This window comes from Ylistrum balloti, unplaced genomic scaffold (genome assembly GCF_031769215.1).
Source record: "Ylistrum balloti isolate Yb309-2 unplaced genomic scaffold, AGI_CSIRO_Ybal_v1 Utg370246, whole genome shotgun sequence".
In the NCBI taxonomy this organism is placed as follows: Eukaryota; Metazoa; Mollusca; class Bivalvia; order Pectinida; family Pectinidae; genus Ylistrum; species Ylistrum balloti.
The window spans coordinates 348,247-365,806 of NW_026782198.1; the positions used below are offsets into that span (position 1 = coordinate 348,247).

At 32.2% G+C, this 17,560-nt stretch overlaps 1 protein-coding gene across 3 annotated transcripts in view; it reads right to left on the reverse strand.

Moving 5' to 3' along the window:
* The window catches only part of LOC132552364 (ectonucleoside triphosphate diphosphohydrolase 2-like), a 47,656-nt gene that overhangs the window by 9,118 nt on the left and 20,978 nt on the right, over window positions 1-17,560 (reverse strand). Inside the window, exons 2-6 of one of the 3 annotated variants that reach the window (XM_060216526.1) lie at window positions 9,521-9,797; window positions 3,552-3,688; window positions 2,317-2,434; window positions 1,956-2,106; window positions 1,074-1,245 (exon numbers count right to left, since the gene is read on the reverse strand). In XM_060216526.1, the coding sequence (XP_060072509.1) occupies window positions 1,074-1,245; window positions 1,956-2,106; window positions 2,317-2,434; window positions 3,552-3,688; window positions 9,521-9,767 (825 nt within the window). In that variant the 5' untranslated portion in view covers window positions 9,768-9,797. Of the gene's footprint in view, window positions 1-1,073; window positions 1,246-1,955; window positions 2,107-2,316; window positions 2,435-3,551; window positions 3,692-9,520; window positions 9,798-17,560 lie in introns of all 3 variants that reach the window. The other 2 variants (XM_060216524.1, XM_060216525.1) reach the window with 2 other exon arrangements.

The window sequence follows — 17,560 nt, forward strand, 5'->3', positions numbered from 1 at the left end:
CAACTCCCCTTATTTTTGTCACAGATGTGTTGGCCTCTAGACTTATTGTAACTTTTTTATTCTCCTATAATAAGCCCAGACACCTACTTTAAATCAGAGATCATGTGTTACCCATCCCGTCTTGGCCTTGTTTCAGGAAAAATGTGGAGCTTTAAATCATAGTCCTGACCAAGAATTCAAGCATTGAATTGAACCTGATCTCATTAACACTAGATATCATTCATTCATTTCTTTCCGGTATTGATATGGCAGCAAGACTATCTCTGCTTATTTGCCCACCCATATCTTTTTTCTGTTACTTAGACTCAAACCAACATTATCTAACTTATAGCACTGTAAGAAGCCCAACCCCAGACTTTAAATGAGAAGTAGGATGCAAACGTTTCTAGGATCATAGTTCCATGTTACGCCCAACCCAGACTTTTAATGAGAAGTAGGATGCAAACGTTTCTAGGGTCATAGTTCCATGTTACGCCCAACCCAGACTTTTAATGAGAAGTAGGATGCAAACGTTTCTAGGGTCATAGTTCCATGTTACGCCCAACCCAGACTTTTAATGAGAAGTAGGATGCAAACGTTTCTAGGATCATAGTTCCATGTTACGCCCAACCCAGACTTTTAATGAGAAGTAGGATGCAAACGTTTCTAGGGTCATGGTTCCATGTTAAGCCCAACCCCAGACTTTTAGTGAGAAGTAGGATGCAAACGTTTCTAGGGTCATGGTTCCATGTTAAGCCCAACCCCGACTTTTAGTGAGAAGTAGGAAGCAAGCATTTCTAGGATCATGGTTCTATGTTAAGCTAAACCCAGACTTTTAGTGAGAAGTAATATGCAGGGCCCATAGGTCTCATTGTTCCATAATATGCCCAACCCCTGACTTCTAGTGAGAAGTAATATGCAGGGCCCATAGGTCTCATTGTTCCATAATATGCCCAACCCCTGACTTCTAGTGAGAAGTAATATGCAGAAGTGTCTAGTGATTATTGTAGGATAAGTAAAACATGTCTTGCTTGTATTTCTGAATTTAACCATAATTAACATCCCATTTTTATGATGATGACACAGAAACTTACCACACCAAATGACCCAGTGATGTAATTACTCGTAACCCAGGAGTACAGCCCTTCTTCCTCACCGGAAATGATTCGAGATTGCTGGGTGGCATTTGTAAACATGAAAGGGTATTTTTTTATAGAACTCCGAACAACAGCTAAAATGGCATCACTCTGGCTACTGTTAACAGCACTGTAAAAGATAATCAGTCAGTATGAATCTATGGACAGATCCAATACCGTTTTTCAATGAAAAACAATTATTTGTAATTTACTATGTGTAACCAACAGCTTAAACTTAAATATTAATATTTAACTTTAGTTGGAAATGCAATTTTTTTCTAATACATCAAACAAATTCCACCTAATTTTAGGAATTTTCATCTTACTTTTTTGAAATAGTTAAAAAAAAATTTGATGTGAGGAAAGTTTCTTCTGCCTCTTACAACTACAGTAGTTCACTGACCATATATCCTGCTTAAGATTTTCAAAGTTGAGCATGGACTGTTATAATAATATTGTCTATAAGATACTAATGAGATCAACAGACACTCTCCCATAAATCTAATACAAAATGATTTGTTTAAAGTTTGTCTTGGCATAAGAATCATTTCTTTTTCATAAATGATACCCATAATACTTAAATACACATTGTGTGTATTCAATGAATGGATCAGCACTTGAAAAAAGATGACACATATATAATTTCTTACTTCTTCAAAATATTATGCAGAATTACTTCCCTTTGACCTGAACACTTTCAGTCCGGATGTAAATACACATTGAACATTATTTTAGAATCAAATTCTTCATCAATGGAGTTCATCCTGTCCATATACCGACTAAATGCACCATTTCCTTACATTCTGTACAATCTGTGCTCTTATTCAGTAATTGACCTACTAAAGAAGTCTCATCCCAGCAGTGGCTCCAAGGTAGATGGGTGTGGCTGAATGCTTATCTGCAGGGACTGTACTTTTAGCCTTATCTAAACATTGTTCCAAGGGTTTGGCCAGGCCCTGGGGATTACTGACGTAGGTCGATATAGATGGTCCTGAGAAAAAAAAGAGAAATATACCGGTAAGAAAATGAGACAACATAATTTTTTCCCTTTCCTGCATGAAGAAAATTATTTCTTTTATGAAGAGTTGCTATAAAACAAATAACTGAGTGATTTATAAAAGAAAAATATTTCAACAGCATTGAAAATTTTGACTTGAATCTGTGACCATTAATTTTCAAGATTAATCACATTCAGTGTTACCTGAAACTTTACAGGAATCTATCTGTACTGCCTGAGCCGTGTCTTTGTATTTTTCACTGGACCATTTATAAACATACAAAGTTGTGTGACTGGATCCAGCATCCATCACTACACCAAACTGTAAGATAAAATGTTACTAATCATTGACTGTATTTCAAATCATATATCTGTTTCAGTACAAGTTATATCCTTGCAATTCTTTTTTTTTAACTCCTTTTAACAAAACAAATATTCATTCACAGTGCAAAAGTACCTTTCTTATCACAACAGTAAGTCCATATTGTCATTGGGCAGATGGTGACACACTTGCCTTTCACCTAAGAATCTGGGATTTTGTATTTTCAATTAATTTTATTACCAATATATATACTACTCTGTTGTCGCCAAAGAGGCTCCTCTTCTGACTTTGAGCACTGCAGATAGGGCATAAGAATGGTATTTGCTGTCCTTACTGCACAATCATAAGCAGCCATAAAATTGAACACAAACTTCAACTAAACTAGTTTCTCTCTTTTCTAAAGATTTGTCTTTGTAATGCCTGCCTTGACACTGCCTCACTGCCATGAACATTTTTCCCTGTGAGGAACATTTTTCCATCCCCTGGCCGAGCAATAACAGGGCCTTTAATAATGGAAGCATTGTGGTAATGTTATGACTGGTTTGCATGTTGTCAATGGCCGGATGCCTTGGTGCAGTGTACCACATGGAGGCTTACATGACATACTGCAGCCTCCACAAAACTAATTTTAGTTTATTTGTTGCTTTACATTCTATTAACAACCAGGGTTCTGTAGAAAAAACACCAGTCTGTGGCCTGTACCTGGTGACTGTTCCACGTAGGTCTCCAGCCAGAGACCAAGAGGTGGAGGGCTAAGTAACGTTATAAGATGGTCAGTCACCTCACCCATTTTGTCACCTCCCAAAAACATAACACATAAAAAAACACAACACATCCACTCACCTCGAATACATTTGGAACCTACCCTTAAACAACCCTGGCTTTTGACTGGGTGTTAATAACATACCCCAAACCAACTATCCTTGAGCCAGAATTACATTGCTGGATGATTATAGTACAGTTGTATTACAAAGGTATTGTATAGTTAGTATTAAGCAAACTAAAAACTGAAACAATGGGAAACCCTACCAAACATTAAAGAGTGAAAAAACTTGTCTGGAAAGGTAAGATATCATTGATTATTGTGTTTTATTTTACCAATTACAATTTCAATTACCTCATACTCCGTTTTCCCGTTTTGTTGATACATGATAGAGATGGCAACAAGACCAAATACCCCTATCAAAATGCTCATTACACCCATAGACCACCAAATGTTGCATTCACATTTTTGTCCTGAAGTCCTCACTTCCTCTGCTGAAAGAAACCAGAAGAACTTTAAACATGTCGACTGAACACTGATAGCACTGGAGTAAATCCACCTAGCCACGATGGAGTTGTGTTGAGGAGAAACCCATAACCAACTAGTACTGTAATATGATTATCATTTCCCCAAGGTATGATAATGTTTCTTTTGAAAATCCATACAAGGCAATAAAACAGTTTTAGATATATCTCTGTGATGCTTACTTTAATTTCAATCTGAAGACCGTCTCTAAATCTTAATTTGAGAAATTTGCCCTTCTGAACTGGATTTTGAATTGTTTGATCATTTATTCAGAATGTCCCCAACGAACCAAGTATAACCTGAAAAGAAGGATACACAAGAATTCTTTTTTCTCATAATCCAAATTAATCATCTATTAACAATGAAAAATGTAAAACAATTCAATCAATCAGAACCAAAATGATGATCCCATTCTTTCTCATAATTAATCTGTTCTGATTGAAAAAAAAATTCTAATTTGATCGTGCAGTACTCCCAATGACAATTTTTGGTAGAATAATTAACAAAACAAAAAAACAAAAATCCAACAAATTTGATGTAAAGTAGTATTTTCCATTTAAGAGGGCACATCTAACATAAATTTAATGTTGAAAAAAAAAAATCAGTAACACCCGTAATTTTATTTCTCATGTGGATAATATCTTTTCATATTAAGTCAATTTAAAATAGATCAATTCAAAACAAGCCTTTGGATCTGCAACTGGAAGGAGTGTTTGAAATTTTGTATGACAGTTCAACTCAAAACAGAATAAATCACGATTATGTGGGCAGGATTTTATTTTTTTACAGATTGTTGAGTTTTGGATGAACCTATTTGTGGCAATTGTACTTGAATTACCTCCCTTCCCCCATTATGAGTGTTAAATTACCTCCCTTCCACCAATCACCTCACTGATCAACAAAAGTTTTATAAAAGAGTAAATAACCAACCAGATTGTATTACAAGGAATATATCAGATCTATTACTTGTTTGATTTTCTTATCTTGTTTTTTCAATTCATGAATAAGTGTATATAAGCAATCACGTTAAGTGTGATGAAGAGTGTTCACAAATGGATAACATGTATATAAATATATCAATGTGTATATAGGAGATGAGCATGTGTTTATACACCATAATTATGTTCACATAATATCTATGCAGGTGCGTATGGATTATAAATATTGTGTATGTGATATGAATGCGGAATGCATCAAAAATTAATGTTGCGGCTCAATATTTGTTTCTTGAAATGTAGAATGCATGTATGATAGTGCAACGGTGATGCCAGCTATTTATTAATGATTCCAAGTAGTCACTCAACAAATGATGAAGAATGAGTGTTAGTGGTTGAGGCATATGTGTGTGTGTGAACAGCACTATATATGTAATATATCAAAAAACCTTTAAAAAAAATCTACAAAAAAAATCATTTCTTTTTTTTTTTAATTAAGTGAAATGTTTGGAAATTGCATAACTTCCACTGGTATTTGAATTTTTGACATTTTGTGTGCCCTCTGGTAATTATTCTTATACAAATAAATCAATTGCAGCGTGAATATGAAAGTTCCAGCAATTCAAAAGTATTTTCTGTTAAGAAATATTAATACAGTCCTATTTACAAACATATGTTTATTGTCAAAAAACTTTTTTTTTTCATTTTTTGTTTTTCATTTGCATAACTTTGAATATAATCAAACAAAAAACACAATCCCTTTATCAAATACATGTAACAGGTCAATATTGACACTGATCACTGGTCTGATCAATTCTGATGTGGACCTCTTCAGTTCTAACTGTCAGTAGTGTCAATAAGTGACACCACCATTGCTTGTCTGATGTAACATGCTGATAAATTTCAAAACATTTGATATGTCTTTAGGGGTGAGGTCCCCTATGACATGACTTTTAAAAATATTGATATAATGTAGATGTATTTACACTGTGTCTCATCCAATCTATCCATCATGAATATAAGTATGTAGGACTGTCAGATATTAGTCACGGACTGTGTTAATGGTAAAAACTAGGACTGACCCTAGTATGTATATATTTTCTGTATATGAATGTTTTAACTTACACACATATTTTGATACTTTTTTTCCATTTATTCATTTTTTTTAATTTTCATACTTAAAAAATCTGACTCAAGTATAAAAAAGAGTCACTTACTCCCAATATAGTACTTTAAGGTTAAGCAAAACATTTTACACATATGCATATTTTATTTTATGCAAACATTTTTACTTTTAATTTCAATTATTCATATGATTTTATTCCTTAAATTTCATTGTTTTTTAATTCTTGTCAGCTGAAAAAGGCCTTAGCATTTGTATTTGATTAATGTAAGTTCATACTTTCTTGGCACATTCAACTTTACATCGCACATTTGAATAATTCAATTCAGTTTCTCTCTGAAACATATTCATAAAGATACATAAAAACTGTCAAATTTGTTGAATATGTAAAAATCAGTGCATGACATGACTACTAACGAGTTTCTGATAAAAATATTTACCATCAATAAGCAAGTAAAAAGATAACATTTTCTTTTCTGAGATGCATTTTTAATTAAGTTCTGTACATAATCATGAGTCCCATTAACATCATATTTTCAAGCTAAATTACTGCATCAACAGTCTTATTACAACTAAAAACAGAGGAAATCAGAACCTAATACTATCTGATCAAACTATTTATTCCGTTCTAGTAACTGATATCTCCGTGAATGACTGTGAGTAATTGGCAAAGTTTAGAAACTGCTGAAATGATAGCTAGTTATTTAAACGTGTTAAAACCCAGACAATTGCTTGTATGTTTAAAGATAGCATTATCCTGACTATCCGAGTGTGACCTAGATACACGCTATACCTAAGTACTTACTACAAAGACCCTGAGTGCTATATATATAGCCTGGAGATTGGTTTTGATAATGAATAGAAAATAACACATTACCTGTTCAGGTGTAATATCGTTAGACAAAGAAAGATCAATAGAAACTAATATTGTCTGTCAGATGAAATTAAAATGTGAAGAAAAATTTAATTATGCTGTATCGGTAATGTATCTTTACTGCTACAATGATATTTTTTTTGTTTAATATGACACTTTAAAAAAAAAACAAACAAAAAACAAAAAATGCAAATCAATACAGGTAACTACTAACAATGGACCAGCTAAGTAGTTTTATTGTTCAGATATTCCTGTCTGGTATGAAATTTAAATAAATCAAATTAAATTCCGCAGCATGATCTTATTACATTTAGATGTTACAATGCATTTTCATTTAAATGCAATTCAGATACATGCATTAATATACATATAACAAATGATTAATTCTAAACATGTATTGTAACCATCCCTAATGTAACACATTCTGATGTAACACCACTAACAAGTAACACAATAAGTCAAATAACTCCTGTACAAAATGAGTTCATCAGTGAAATTTGTCTGAACTGGACATCCTTGGGACCAAATAATTCAGCCGGTTTATAGGGAGTTCAGGATTGTAGAGAGTCTATTGTTAAAATGTTGTTTGAATTGGGACTTAATTATTTCACAGGATTAGGCAGATATCTGGATTGAAAAGAATCAGTTTTAGACAGAGTCCACCGTACATTTATAATCAAATTACATAAATGCTTTGTTTAGTATCTTAACTCAGTTTTTTCATCAAATATTTGCAAAGAAAATTTTCCAAATTCATCGCCATCAATCCATGTATCAACAGTTTAAAATCTTTTCCATCTTATCTAATCGGGCACTATTTGAATGCAAGCTATCATTAAAGAAAATATCAATCACTGAATCTGTTGTTTTTTTCACCTGCTACGCATCAAACACTGCCAATAATGAAATCTGCTTTGTCATTTAGTCTGAGAAATGAATTTAAAAATGGCTGTTTTACACTAATATTGATCCTGTTTTTCTCAACACATTTACAATAACCAATATTTTCATCTCTATAATCAACACGAAGTGGTCTGACTTATGAATTTGTTTTTACATTGTTATGATATGGGACTAAATTTGTATAGAATAGCCTCAAAATCCCACACGTTCAGCTTGGCTTGAATCAATAACACAGAGAATTCTCATCTGATGTACACACTGCTGTTAGAATTGTATGTTATATCATTTTCAAAAATTTCTCATTGATCTAAGAGAGTATTACCTTTTATTCATGAGATGTTTAAACCATATTTTCACAATGACAACATTAAGGCCACAACACATGGCAACGTCTATGTTTTAAATATGCATCTTTCTGAGAGTGATAATCAAATCATCTTTGAAGTCTGTTGAATTCAATAAAGAAGTTCATTTATCACCCTACCAGCTGATGGCTTTCCAAACATCTGACAAATCATGACACAAGTTGATAACCAGTGTAAAATTACATAACAACAGAGTTATTTTTGATCCTTGATAAACTGACATGCATGTACTTAACAGTACATATTAAACCACAAGGATGATTCCAGTACCATGATGAAGAAAATAAAATGCATTGATTGGGAATAATACTACAATTTTTCCTTTTTTATTCTTAATTTTTATTAGTTTTTTTTGTTTGGTTTTTGTTCTTTTTAATTGCATTGGATTCTAAACATACTTCTTGCTTGACTGTAAAATTAAAGAAAAACCAATCGCACCAGTAATATGTAATATTTCACATCTTTATATTTATAAAATTGAAATCTGCAAAAAAAAATCACCTTTTTTAACTTCTACTTTTTTTTGCGGAGGGGCAGTTAAAAAACCCAAAACTTAAATGCGAAACAATAAAAAAAACTATATATTGTAATACAAAACTAAACCTGTTATGTCATAGATCTTTGACAATCCTTGTTTAAACAACTCAACATGGACTGTGAAGGAAACAATTAAAGATTATGTGGTGAATTTAAATGCCTTAATCTCCCAACACTTGGATGGTATCAGATTCCCTCGATCTCCAGAGTAGGCTTACAACTCCCTGATATCACCAATGTTTTTAGTCAGGTAAACACGTCCTTTGTCAGAGTCTTACAATATTTTAAAGTAAACAGGAGGGTCGCTAGATTTATGACCTGACATGGGCCAGGTTTTGTTTGTGTGTGTGTATGTGACATTGTCTAGTTTAGGGCATGCAGGACTGTCTAATACCAAAATTATCACACACACTTTATTATAAATGATATACATACCTACATTTTTTTTAAACAAATACAAACAATAAAAATTGTGAAATACATTGAAGTAAGCATTAATTAATAACACATTTGAAAAAAACATTTACAAAAATTATGAATGACTATCATCTATAATTTTGAACCAGATATTCTTAATCATACAAAACATTCTGTTGCCAAGGAAAACTATGAGGGACTACACAAAATAATATTTTTTGACACATAATGTAAATTTTTGTTAGATTTAACTATTTCAGTTTTCGAAATGATCTTCAACATAGAATACTTTGAAATCTTACTATATTAGAAAACATTGTAAAGCTAAAGATCTGGTTCACTTGAATGCTTATACCTCAAACACAATGAAATGTACCATGTTAAACTATTGCATGTATCCTGCAAGGAGCCCTAGGGGGCTTACACATTACTCCTGATTCTGAGGGTCAGGCTTATTCCAGGATAATAAAAAGATGGATGGGTCTATAATCAGACAAAGGTCTATTGCTGGGTACAGTTAACAGTGAAGTTTCAAGTTCTTCTTTAAAAACATGAAACAGTAAAAAAAAAAATAAATAAATAAATATATGATCACTGCATTTTGTGAATTTTATTTTGTGAATATGACAACGATCTACAAATACCTGTATTCCAGAGATAGAACTCTTTGCCACTGGTCAGAACATTCTCCTTGACTGAAGTAGACCACAATAAGTTCTTTCCATCTTTGTTCTGAAGCATGTAGGAGCTCTTCAATGGAATGGTATAGTCATGACATACTTTACGAATCAGCAGGCCAACCTGAGAATTTTCACTCAAAGTAACGTGAAACGTTCCCTGTGGCTCTCCCTCTGGCAGTTTACTGTGTATGGTCACTTCTATTTCCTCCATGATTCTTCAATTAAAATCAGACAGATTTGGCTGTGGATATAAAACAAATAGCATCAAACTGGAGTCAAATCTGTCAATAAGGGGACTCTCCAGAGACACAAAACAATACAAGTAACATAAATCCTATAAAGATCATCCACTGATATATTGAACAGTTCACCACATGAAAAAAGATAAACATAAAAATGTCTACAATGCATATTTCAACACATCATTACTGAGTAATCACAATTTTTGCTCCCTTGTTTATTCTTTAATATATACAATTTAAGAACAACTTTTTTCTTTTTGAAATTCAAAGCCAACATTTTCACAATCTTATGATAAATTTTCTGTTTCATTTCACTAATTTACATGTTTCCAATTTTGTTGTCTCCAAGGACAACATTCACAGCAAAATATAGACTGACACAATTATTTTCCTTTTTTTAAGTCTCCTATTAACTGCTTTAAATATTTGATTCATCTGATCTTTAATTATCTACTTATTTTGAAATCAATAAATAATTAGTTGTTGTTTTTAATCTGGTAAGAATTTGATGAAATTCTCTGTTACTGTTATGTGTTATCTCCCCTGGCATGAGCTGGTTGTACACATTATTGATCCCTTCTGTAGAACAAACAGCTGTGTGCAGCATACATGTATATCCTCCAACATAATATGTTATAGATCTTGCCAATCACACCATGCACTGTCAGCTTATACCCCGTTTAATTAAATTGAATTAGGGACTATTTCATATAAAATACTGAAAAAAATTGATTTATATTCCAAAAATCTCCACTGTTTGAGTTACGAAATATAAAAATGTTCAATGTTTCCGTAGAGTATTTGTAATTTGTAATTGATTTAGCATGTCAAAAAATCACATCATAAAACTAACAAGGCTTAACAAAAATTTCAGTTCTCACAAAGCAATTTCTGTAACTAGATGTCACAGATGGTTTTACCACAACCTCAATGCTACCAATGCAAAATATTAACTTAATTATGATTGATTTTCTTTCAAAATCGCATCAATATTTTTTTTCATCTCTTGATGCAAATATCACAAACACTTCTTTAATAATAACAATCATTTTAATATCAGCAACATACAAAATTACAAAAAAAAATCATATGACTGCATAAAAAAAAGCTTTGAAATATTAACTTAAAGAAAGAAAATTGATTTTCAAAGCTGAAAATTTTCAATGCCTTGATTTCATTTGAATCTCATTATACATATTGAATTTTGTTTTATGAACGTAGAAATTACTTTTTAAAAATTTTAGTAGACACTTATACAAAATTCATGGGGGCGCTGTACATGTGTTTACTTGAGATCGATTTTACCAAGTTATAAATATTTTTATAGAATCAGACAAAAACAAAGATATCTTCAATCTACCAAAGCATGAAAGTCATAGAGATTACTATTGTATGATGACAGACCTTTTGATAAATAGAAACAACAACAAAATTTCATAAAACATTAGAAGACTAAAATCAAAGCAATTTTTGTCTGTACAAACTGACAAATTCAGTAATATCCTAGAATCTAAGAAATTAATAAACAGAAAATTATATCAATCTCCTGGAAAGGAAGTTCTGTTTTAACAGCATTTGATGAAAGCTGATGGAAATATTGTCAACAAAATATTCATTACCCAGAAAGTTGATATGCCCAAGGGGCTATGTCTTTCATATGATTAATGAGATAGGGGCTTGCAAAAAGAAAGCATTGTCAGCTCAATATCTAAAAATAAAAACAAAATATCATTTATTTCTACCCATATATCTAAGATCTCTTATCAACAAATTTTATTGAACATAGAAGTCAAATGTTTCATTCACACACAAACTTTCAAAATGAGTTTTGAAGTAGTATGAAAAGATTTTAGATGCATATGTGTTCTGTCCGAAGCTTCCCAGTGATAAAACAGCTAGCTCAGAGCTTGGCTTTCTGCCTGTGTTGCAAAATCAATGCCAGGCACACTATATATATTATACCAATACAATGTATAGCAGCATTCACCACAGGAGAATTGGCTCCAGATAAATCTTACACACAGTTGTAAAACCTGCCTCAAATAACACCATTTATCTAATAAATATTCAATATGGCAATCTTATTCCTATAATATTTCGATTTTGTTTAACATGTAATTTCTAGATTCATAATAATAGTACAATTTTGACTTTTTTTTAAGGATGATTTAATTTCATTTTCTGTCTTATGTTGATTGTTATCCTTTTTTAATTAACATTCTTTCAAAACATATCTTTTAAAACAAGTAGCAGTGTATAAATTGATTTTCTTCTTCATTAAACATAATAATGGATAAGCCTTCACATACAAATTTTAAATAACGTATAATCAATATAAATGAAATTATGAGATTATTACTAAAATTTTACCAACTTCAATTAAAATCAAAGAAATATATTCCCTTTATTGGGCCCCTGAAAATGATCCTGCAGCCATGTGGAGCACTGAATTACTTTAAGGGGTCAAAGGTCAGGCAACAGAGATAAATCCAAAAATAGTCACCCTCCCTACACCAGTGGGAGGAAGATCAAATTTTTTCTTACAAAAAAAAATACATGATTATCATCACGTTTATAATATATCAAATCAATATTTCATGAAAACATTAAGACAACATGCAATCCACGCTATATATCTTCCAACAAAAACAGTTTATACAGGGTGGGGTATTTTACTTCCATCCCTCAATATCAGTGTCATGAATAATTTACAGAAGTTATGTGAAAAGAGCAAAAATGAAGAAAATAAGGCTTGTTATTTTGGAATTCAATTTCACACAATGGTATCGAAAATTCCTTTATAAAAAATTCCTAGTTATACAAGCAATCCTGAAAAAGAAGTCTGATGAAATTAATCAGATATATATATATATTTATTAGATAAATTCCAACTTTATTGAAAAGTTTATGTTGAACCTAAAGCCTGTTTCTAAACATTGAATATGTATTTATTTACTAACACCTAACTCATACAAATATAATGATCTACATCTATGTAGGTATTTCTGACACATTTTCATATTGAAGTCTCCATTTATCATTAAACTGAATATTTCCGATACAGGAAAGAATATTCATATTATTTTATCTTAATTATGTTAATGAACAGAATAAAGTATAAAGCCATCATTTGAAATACAGAATAATTTTAACATACAGATGTAATGATGTCATTTTAAAACATTGCCATCTACTAGTCATATTTTGTTTTATATATGTGTTAAACAAACATTGTAATACAATGTTTTTTCTTTGAATAAAATGGTAAATACTATGTACATGTAATATATATTTAAAAAAAAAAATGAGAACTGCTGAAATAGAATGAAATTAATTATGCAGTAAACACAACATTGATTTAATTTTTTTTATCTTTATTATGTATGCAGCTATCTATTAGTAAATAGCAGACAGGAGTCTCACAATAGGTTATCTGGTAACAACACAACACCATAAATATTCATAGAAAATCCAGACAAAGTAGAACAAAAGCAATTATTTCTGAAACACTGGCAACAGATGTTTCTCGTTAATGTTTTATAATCTTGTATGCAAAGATTACTATAAACATATTGTAATTATTTCAACCTTCTGACCACATATATTTGTTGAAAAATCTGGGAAACGCATACAGAGAAAGTGGACTAGCAAGGGGAGGTGTGTAATTTGGGGATGGGGTATGGAAGAGTCGGGGTAAACATGGACTCTTCTAAAAACAGCTGGGGTGGGGTTAGGGGTTGAATGAGGGCTGGGCTGAAGGGCTGCCATTGTGTGGGAACAGTAAGTGGACAAGAACATACCCAATCTGTCCAGGATGGGAAGAGGCTTTAGATTTTGCCACAGGAATGATAGTGAGAAGTTGCTCTGACTGTCGATGCAAGGTTAGATAAAGATAATTGAGGGGTGAGTGAAATGTATTAGGGAGTTGTACCTCAGAGATAGAACAGAGTCAGGTAGATGGGTGGGGAAAAGAAGTGTGATTATCTTGAAGGTGAGAGATTGTTGTGTAATGATGGGAGGGTTGAGAGCAAGATATGACACTGGGTGGTAATCCACAGGGGATGAAAGGAAGAGTTGGGATAGGTGTAGGTGGGGAAGTTGGAAGGGAGGGGGAGGATGACTGGGGTGTCTTGAGGAGGGGGAAGTAAGATGAAAGGACGAGTGAATGCATAGGTGAATGGGTGGAGTGGAAAAGACATGTAGGTGTGAGTGAGGGGGTTGGGGTAGGTGGAGGAGGGGCAGATAGAAGTGTGAATGGATGGAAGTGTACGTGGAATGGGACACTTGAGAAAGGGGAACTTTTTAGTCAGAAACAGATGTGACCATATACTATTCAGTGCTAATGATACTATGGTAGTATAGTCTGTATCTACAGCTATACTGCTAATGACTTAATTTCCCTCAGTATAGTCTGTTCCAGAAAACTTACTATTTCACTTCTCAGGAAGTTTATCAAACTGTGGTAAACATTCTCTCAATATTATAACATATCGCCGACCTGGAACCTATAAAAACTAGATCTAATGAAACATGTGTATCACTAATCCTGCTTTAATCGTTAATTACAATGATAGATGTACAGCACCTATCATTCTCACTATTGATTTAATTAACATCACTTCGCTAAGCATGAACATTAGCCAGTATTGTTTGACTTTGCTTGGTTTATTATTTTGATAGGTTTGTCACCCATGAACAGCCAGGGTCATTATGAGGCACGGTCTCCTTGTAGTTGCTGGTGGCTACCTCAATGAACAACATACAAGAGACCCCTCATATTTCGTTCAGAACAATCTGGAAAAAGATGTCTTGCCCAAGGACACAATCAAGACAGCACATACCAGTTGGTCTGTTTCCCAGCTTCCTCAGAAACACAAACTGGTACAGATAGAAAGCATCAAACCCTGCACCTCAGATCTCTATCAGAGGTTACCTGTCTCTAATGCTTTGACGACTGACCTATCCCCATCCCCTCCTCTCTCCATCAGATAGAAAATTGATGACTGAGGTCCATGCAATGATTCTATATTTCGATTCCTTTGTTGAACATTTTTCCCCATTATTTGTGATCATGTGATCAAGTGCAAAGAGAAATTTCCAGACAATCATCTGGTTCCGTTCCATCAATACCTCATTGACATCTGTAGTTTATTATATTGTTCACATGAAGTTATATATCCTTATTTCGTTTTAAAATGACTTTAAAAAATATTCACATATATATCAAGCAATGTGCTTGTAATTTAAATTTCGAAAATGTAAAGCTATGCTGACTGTGTTTAAAAATTAATTTAATTCGTGTACATTTCAATTCCCATTCAGTTAAAAAGAGCAGTATTTACAATTACCATATATACACATGTATACACTTCATCTTAAAGGAACCAGTGGAAATGCAATGGCACATCTATAATTTGATCAAACTTTCACGATGTAAATATCTATCACACTACCAAGGTTTGTTTTGTTACAGTATTCAATTACTAGTTCATAAAATCAGTAACACAATATATAATGTTCTACTGTGCCTGTGATGTAACAACACTTTTTATAGTTTAACAATCATTTCCAATGGTAAAATTACACATACACACATATAATGTAAATGTGCAACTCCAACTCTTCCTGTAGTTAAAGTTAACTTGTCAAGTGAGCACATATGGCATGTGTATATTGAAACAATTCCACACACCATTCATATAAAACTTGTATTACCCAATTACAGACTTAAAAACATTTAAATACTACGACATCTGTAATTATCTCCTTCAATTGAATAAAAACATCATATTATCAAAGTAATGCTGTTCTCATGTGTGTATTACCACATGAAGGAACAATCAATGATATTTTGTAATGTTTGTCAAATGATTAAGTCCTATTTTAAGCTCAGTCAAATATACAAATTCTGACTTATAGCCAAGAGGTTAGTATTCAGCAAGGCAGTGAAATTTGCATGCATTTCTTTTATATTCTACTGAACATCAACAGATGTGGGAGGGATTCATTGTTATCAGGAATATTTTTATTTACATGCTGTTCCTCAATTTGATTATTTTTTAAAATAAAACAACAAACAAATTGAAACTTCGCAAATGTTATCATCAACCATCAAATTAATGTATCATATTAACCAACACAGGTTAACTCCCTTTATCTCAGAGTAAGAGACAGACCCAAGGAAATGTCATCTACTTGTCAGCATTAGGTTGATAATTCACCATGTTGACCTCATAAAAAGCAGTGCTTTCTGCCCTGTTTTACAGCCAAAAGCACGCTGTTCTGTGTGCCACTTTCCAATAACTGTGATTTTGGCAATATGAAGAAAAAATTCAAAGATGTCTTCTCAATTTTGAGGAAATACTATTTTTTCCAATTTATATAGGCTACTGAAAAATTCAGGTAGAAACAAAAAAAAACCAAAAAATAGGACAGTTTGATTTTTCCTTTTATGATTTTCAAAAACCGTTTCATATTGGTTGTACTGGAAATCCAACCTATGATTGAAAATGATCGGAAATTTAACAACTTGCAAAGTGCATTTCAATCTACTGTAAACTGAAGCCAGCAACTTCTTCTAAATTTTATGAATTCACCGGGCATCAACTGAACCTTTTAAAGAATTAATGTCAGGAAAGAAATTGGTAGTGTATTATTAACACTTGAGTTTTATGACTATATTTTATATAAACTGGTTTCTTGAGAGACTAAAACGAACAAAATTAAAAAAAAAATCTACAAAAAACATTTACATGCACTTAGCAATATGTATTTCTGTAACAGCTTCCAGCAGAGAAATATTTGTGAAAGATATTTCTGAATAATTTTTACACATTTCCGCTACATACCTGATTTATGAAACTTCTGAATAGTCATATTAAGATTTCAAGTTTTAAGCGAGCTTCTGGCAAGCTAAAAACAGCATAAGAAATAGAACAAATTAAAGACCCAACTTAAAACACGATCAATTAATTTCCAAAACATTAAAAAAACATGGATTCCAAAGTCACTTTTGAAGACAATCTTCACTCCATATTGAAGGCCTCAATTATACTGTAATGTAATCTGTGAGCATGCAATGTCATTTTATTATCTACTGACATCACAATGGCTAGTTTAAATAACTATCTGTGAAAAAAACCAACATATACACATAACACAAAAGCATTATTTCAGGAAATTATACAATTTATATTTAACATCATTACTGAGACAACAAATGATAGAACAATACCAACAAAGTACAAATGATATAACTTCTCAAGGTCACTGTACAGTCCTTCAAGGTTCAACATAAAGATTATATCTTTCTGGATTTAGTAATGATACTGCCAGTTGTTTTATTAATAAAAAATCTTATCATTCATTTTAGATTTAATTTATAGATATTGAATTCTTCTCGTACTCTTTGTAATGATACACAATATACTAACTAAAAAAAACTCTATATAACATAAGTAAGCCGATATGTCGAGTCATAACTTACATTATACACGCACACATTTATACTTTACAAAACAGAGATCTCTATGGACAGGGTATGAAAGTTGTAAATAACAACATATTGTTTATTGTTTAGTGTTTTGGTTTGTAGATGGATCATTACACTTGTAGATTGTATACATTCTCTAGCAGTCACATCTAATCTGTGATTACATCTATAGCAAGATACACACAGGAAACCGACTCAAGAAGAAAAGTAATGTGCATCTAGTCCCCAAGTACAACAAGAGCCCATGTTTATATATAGATTTCACATCAA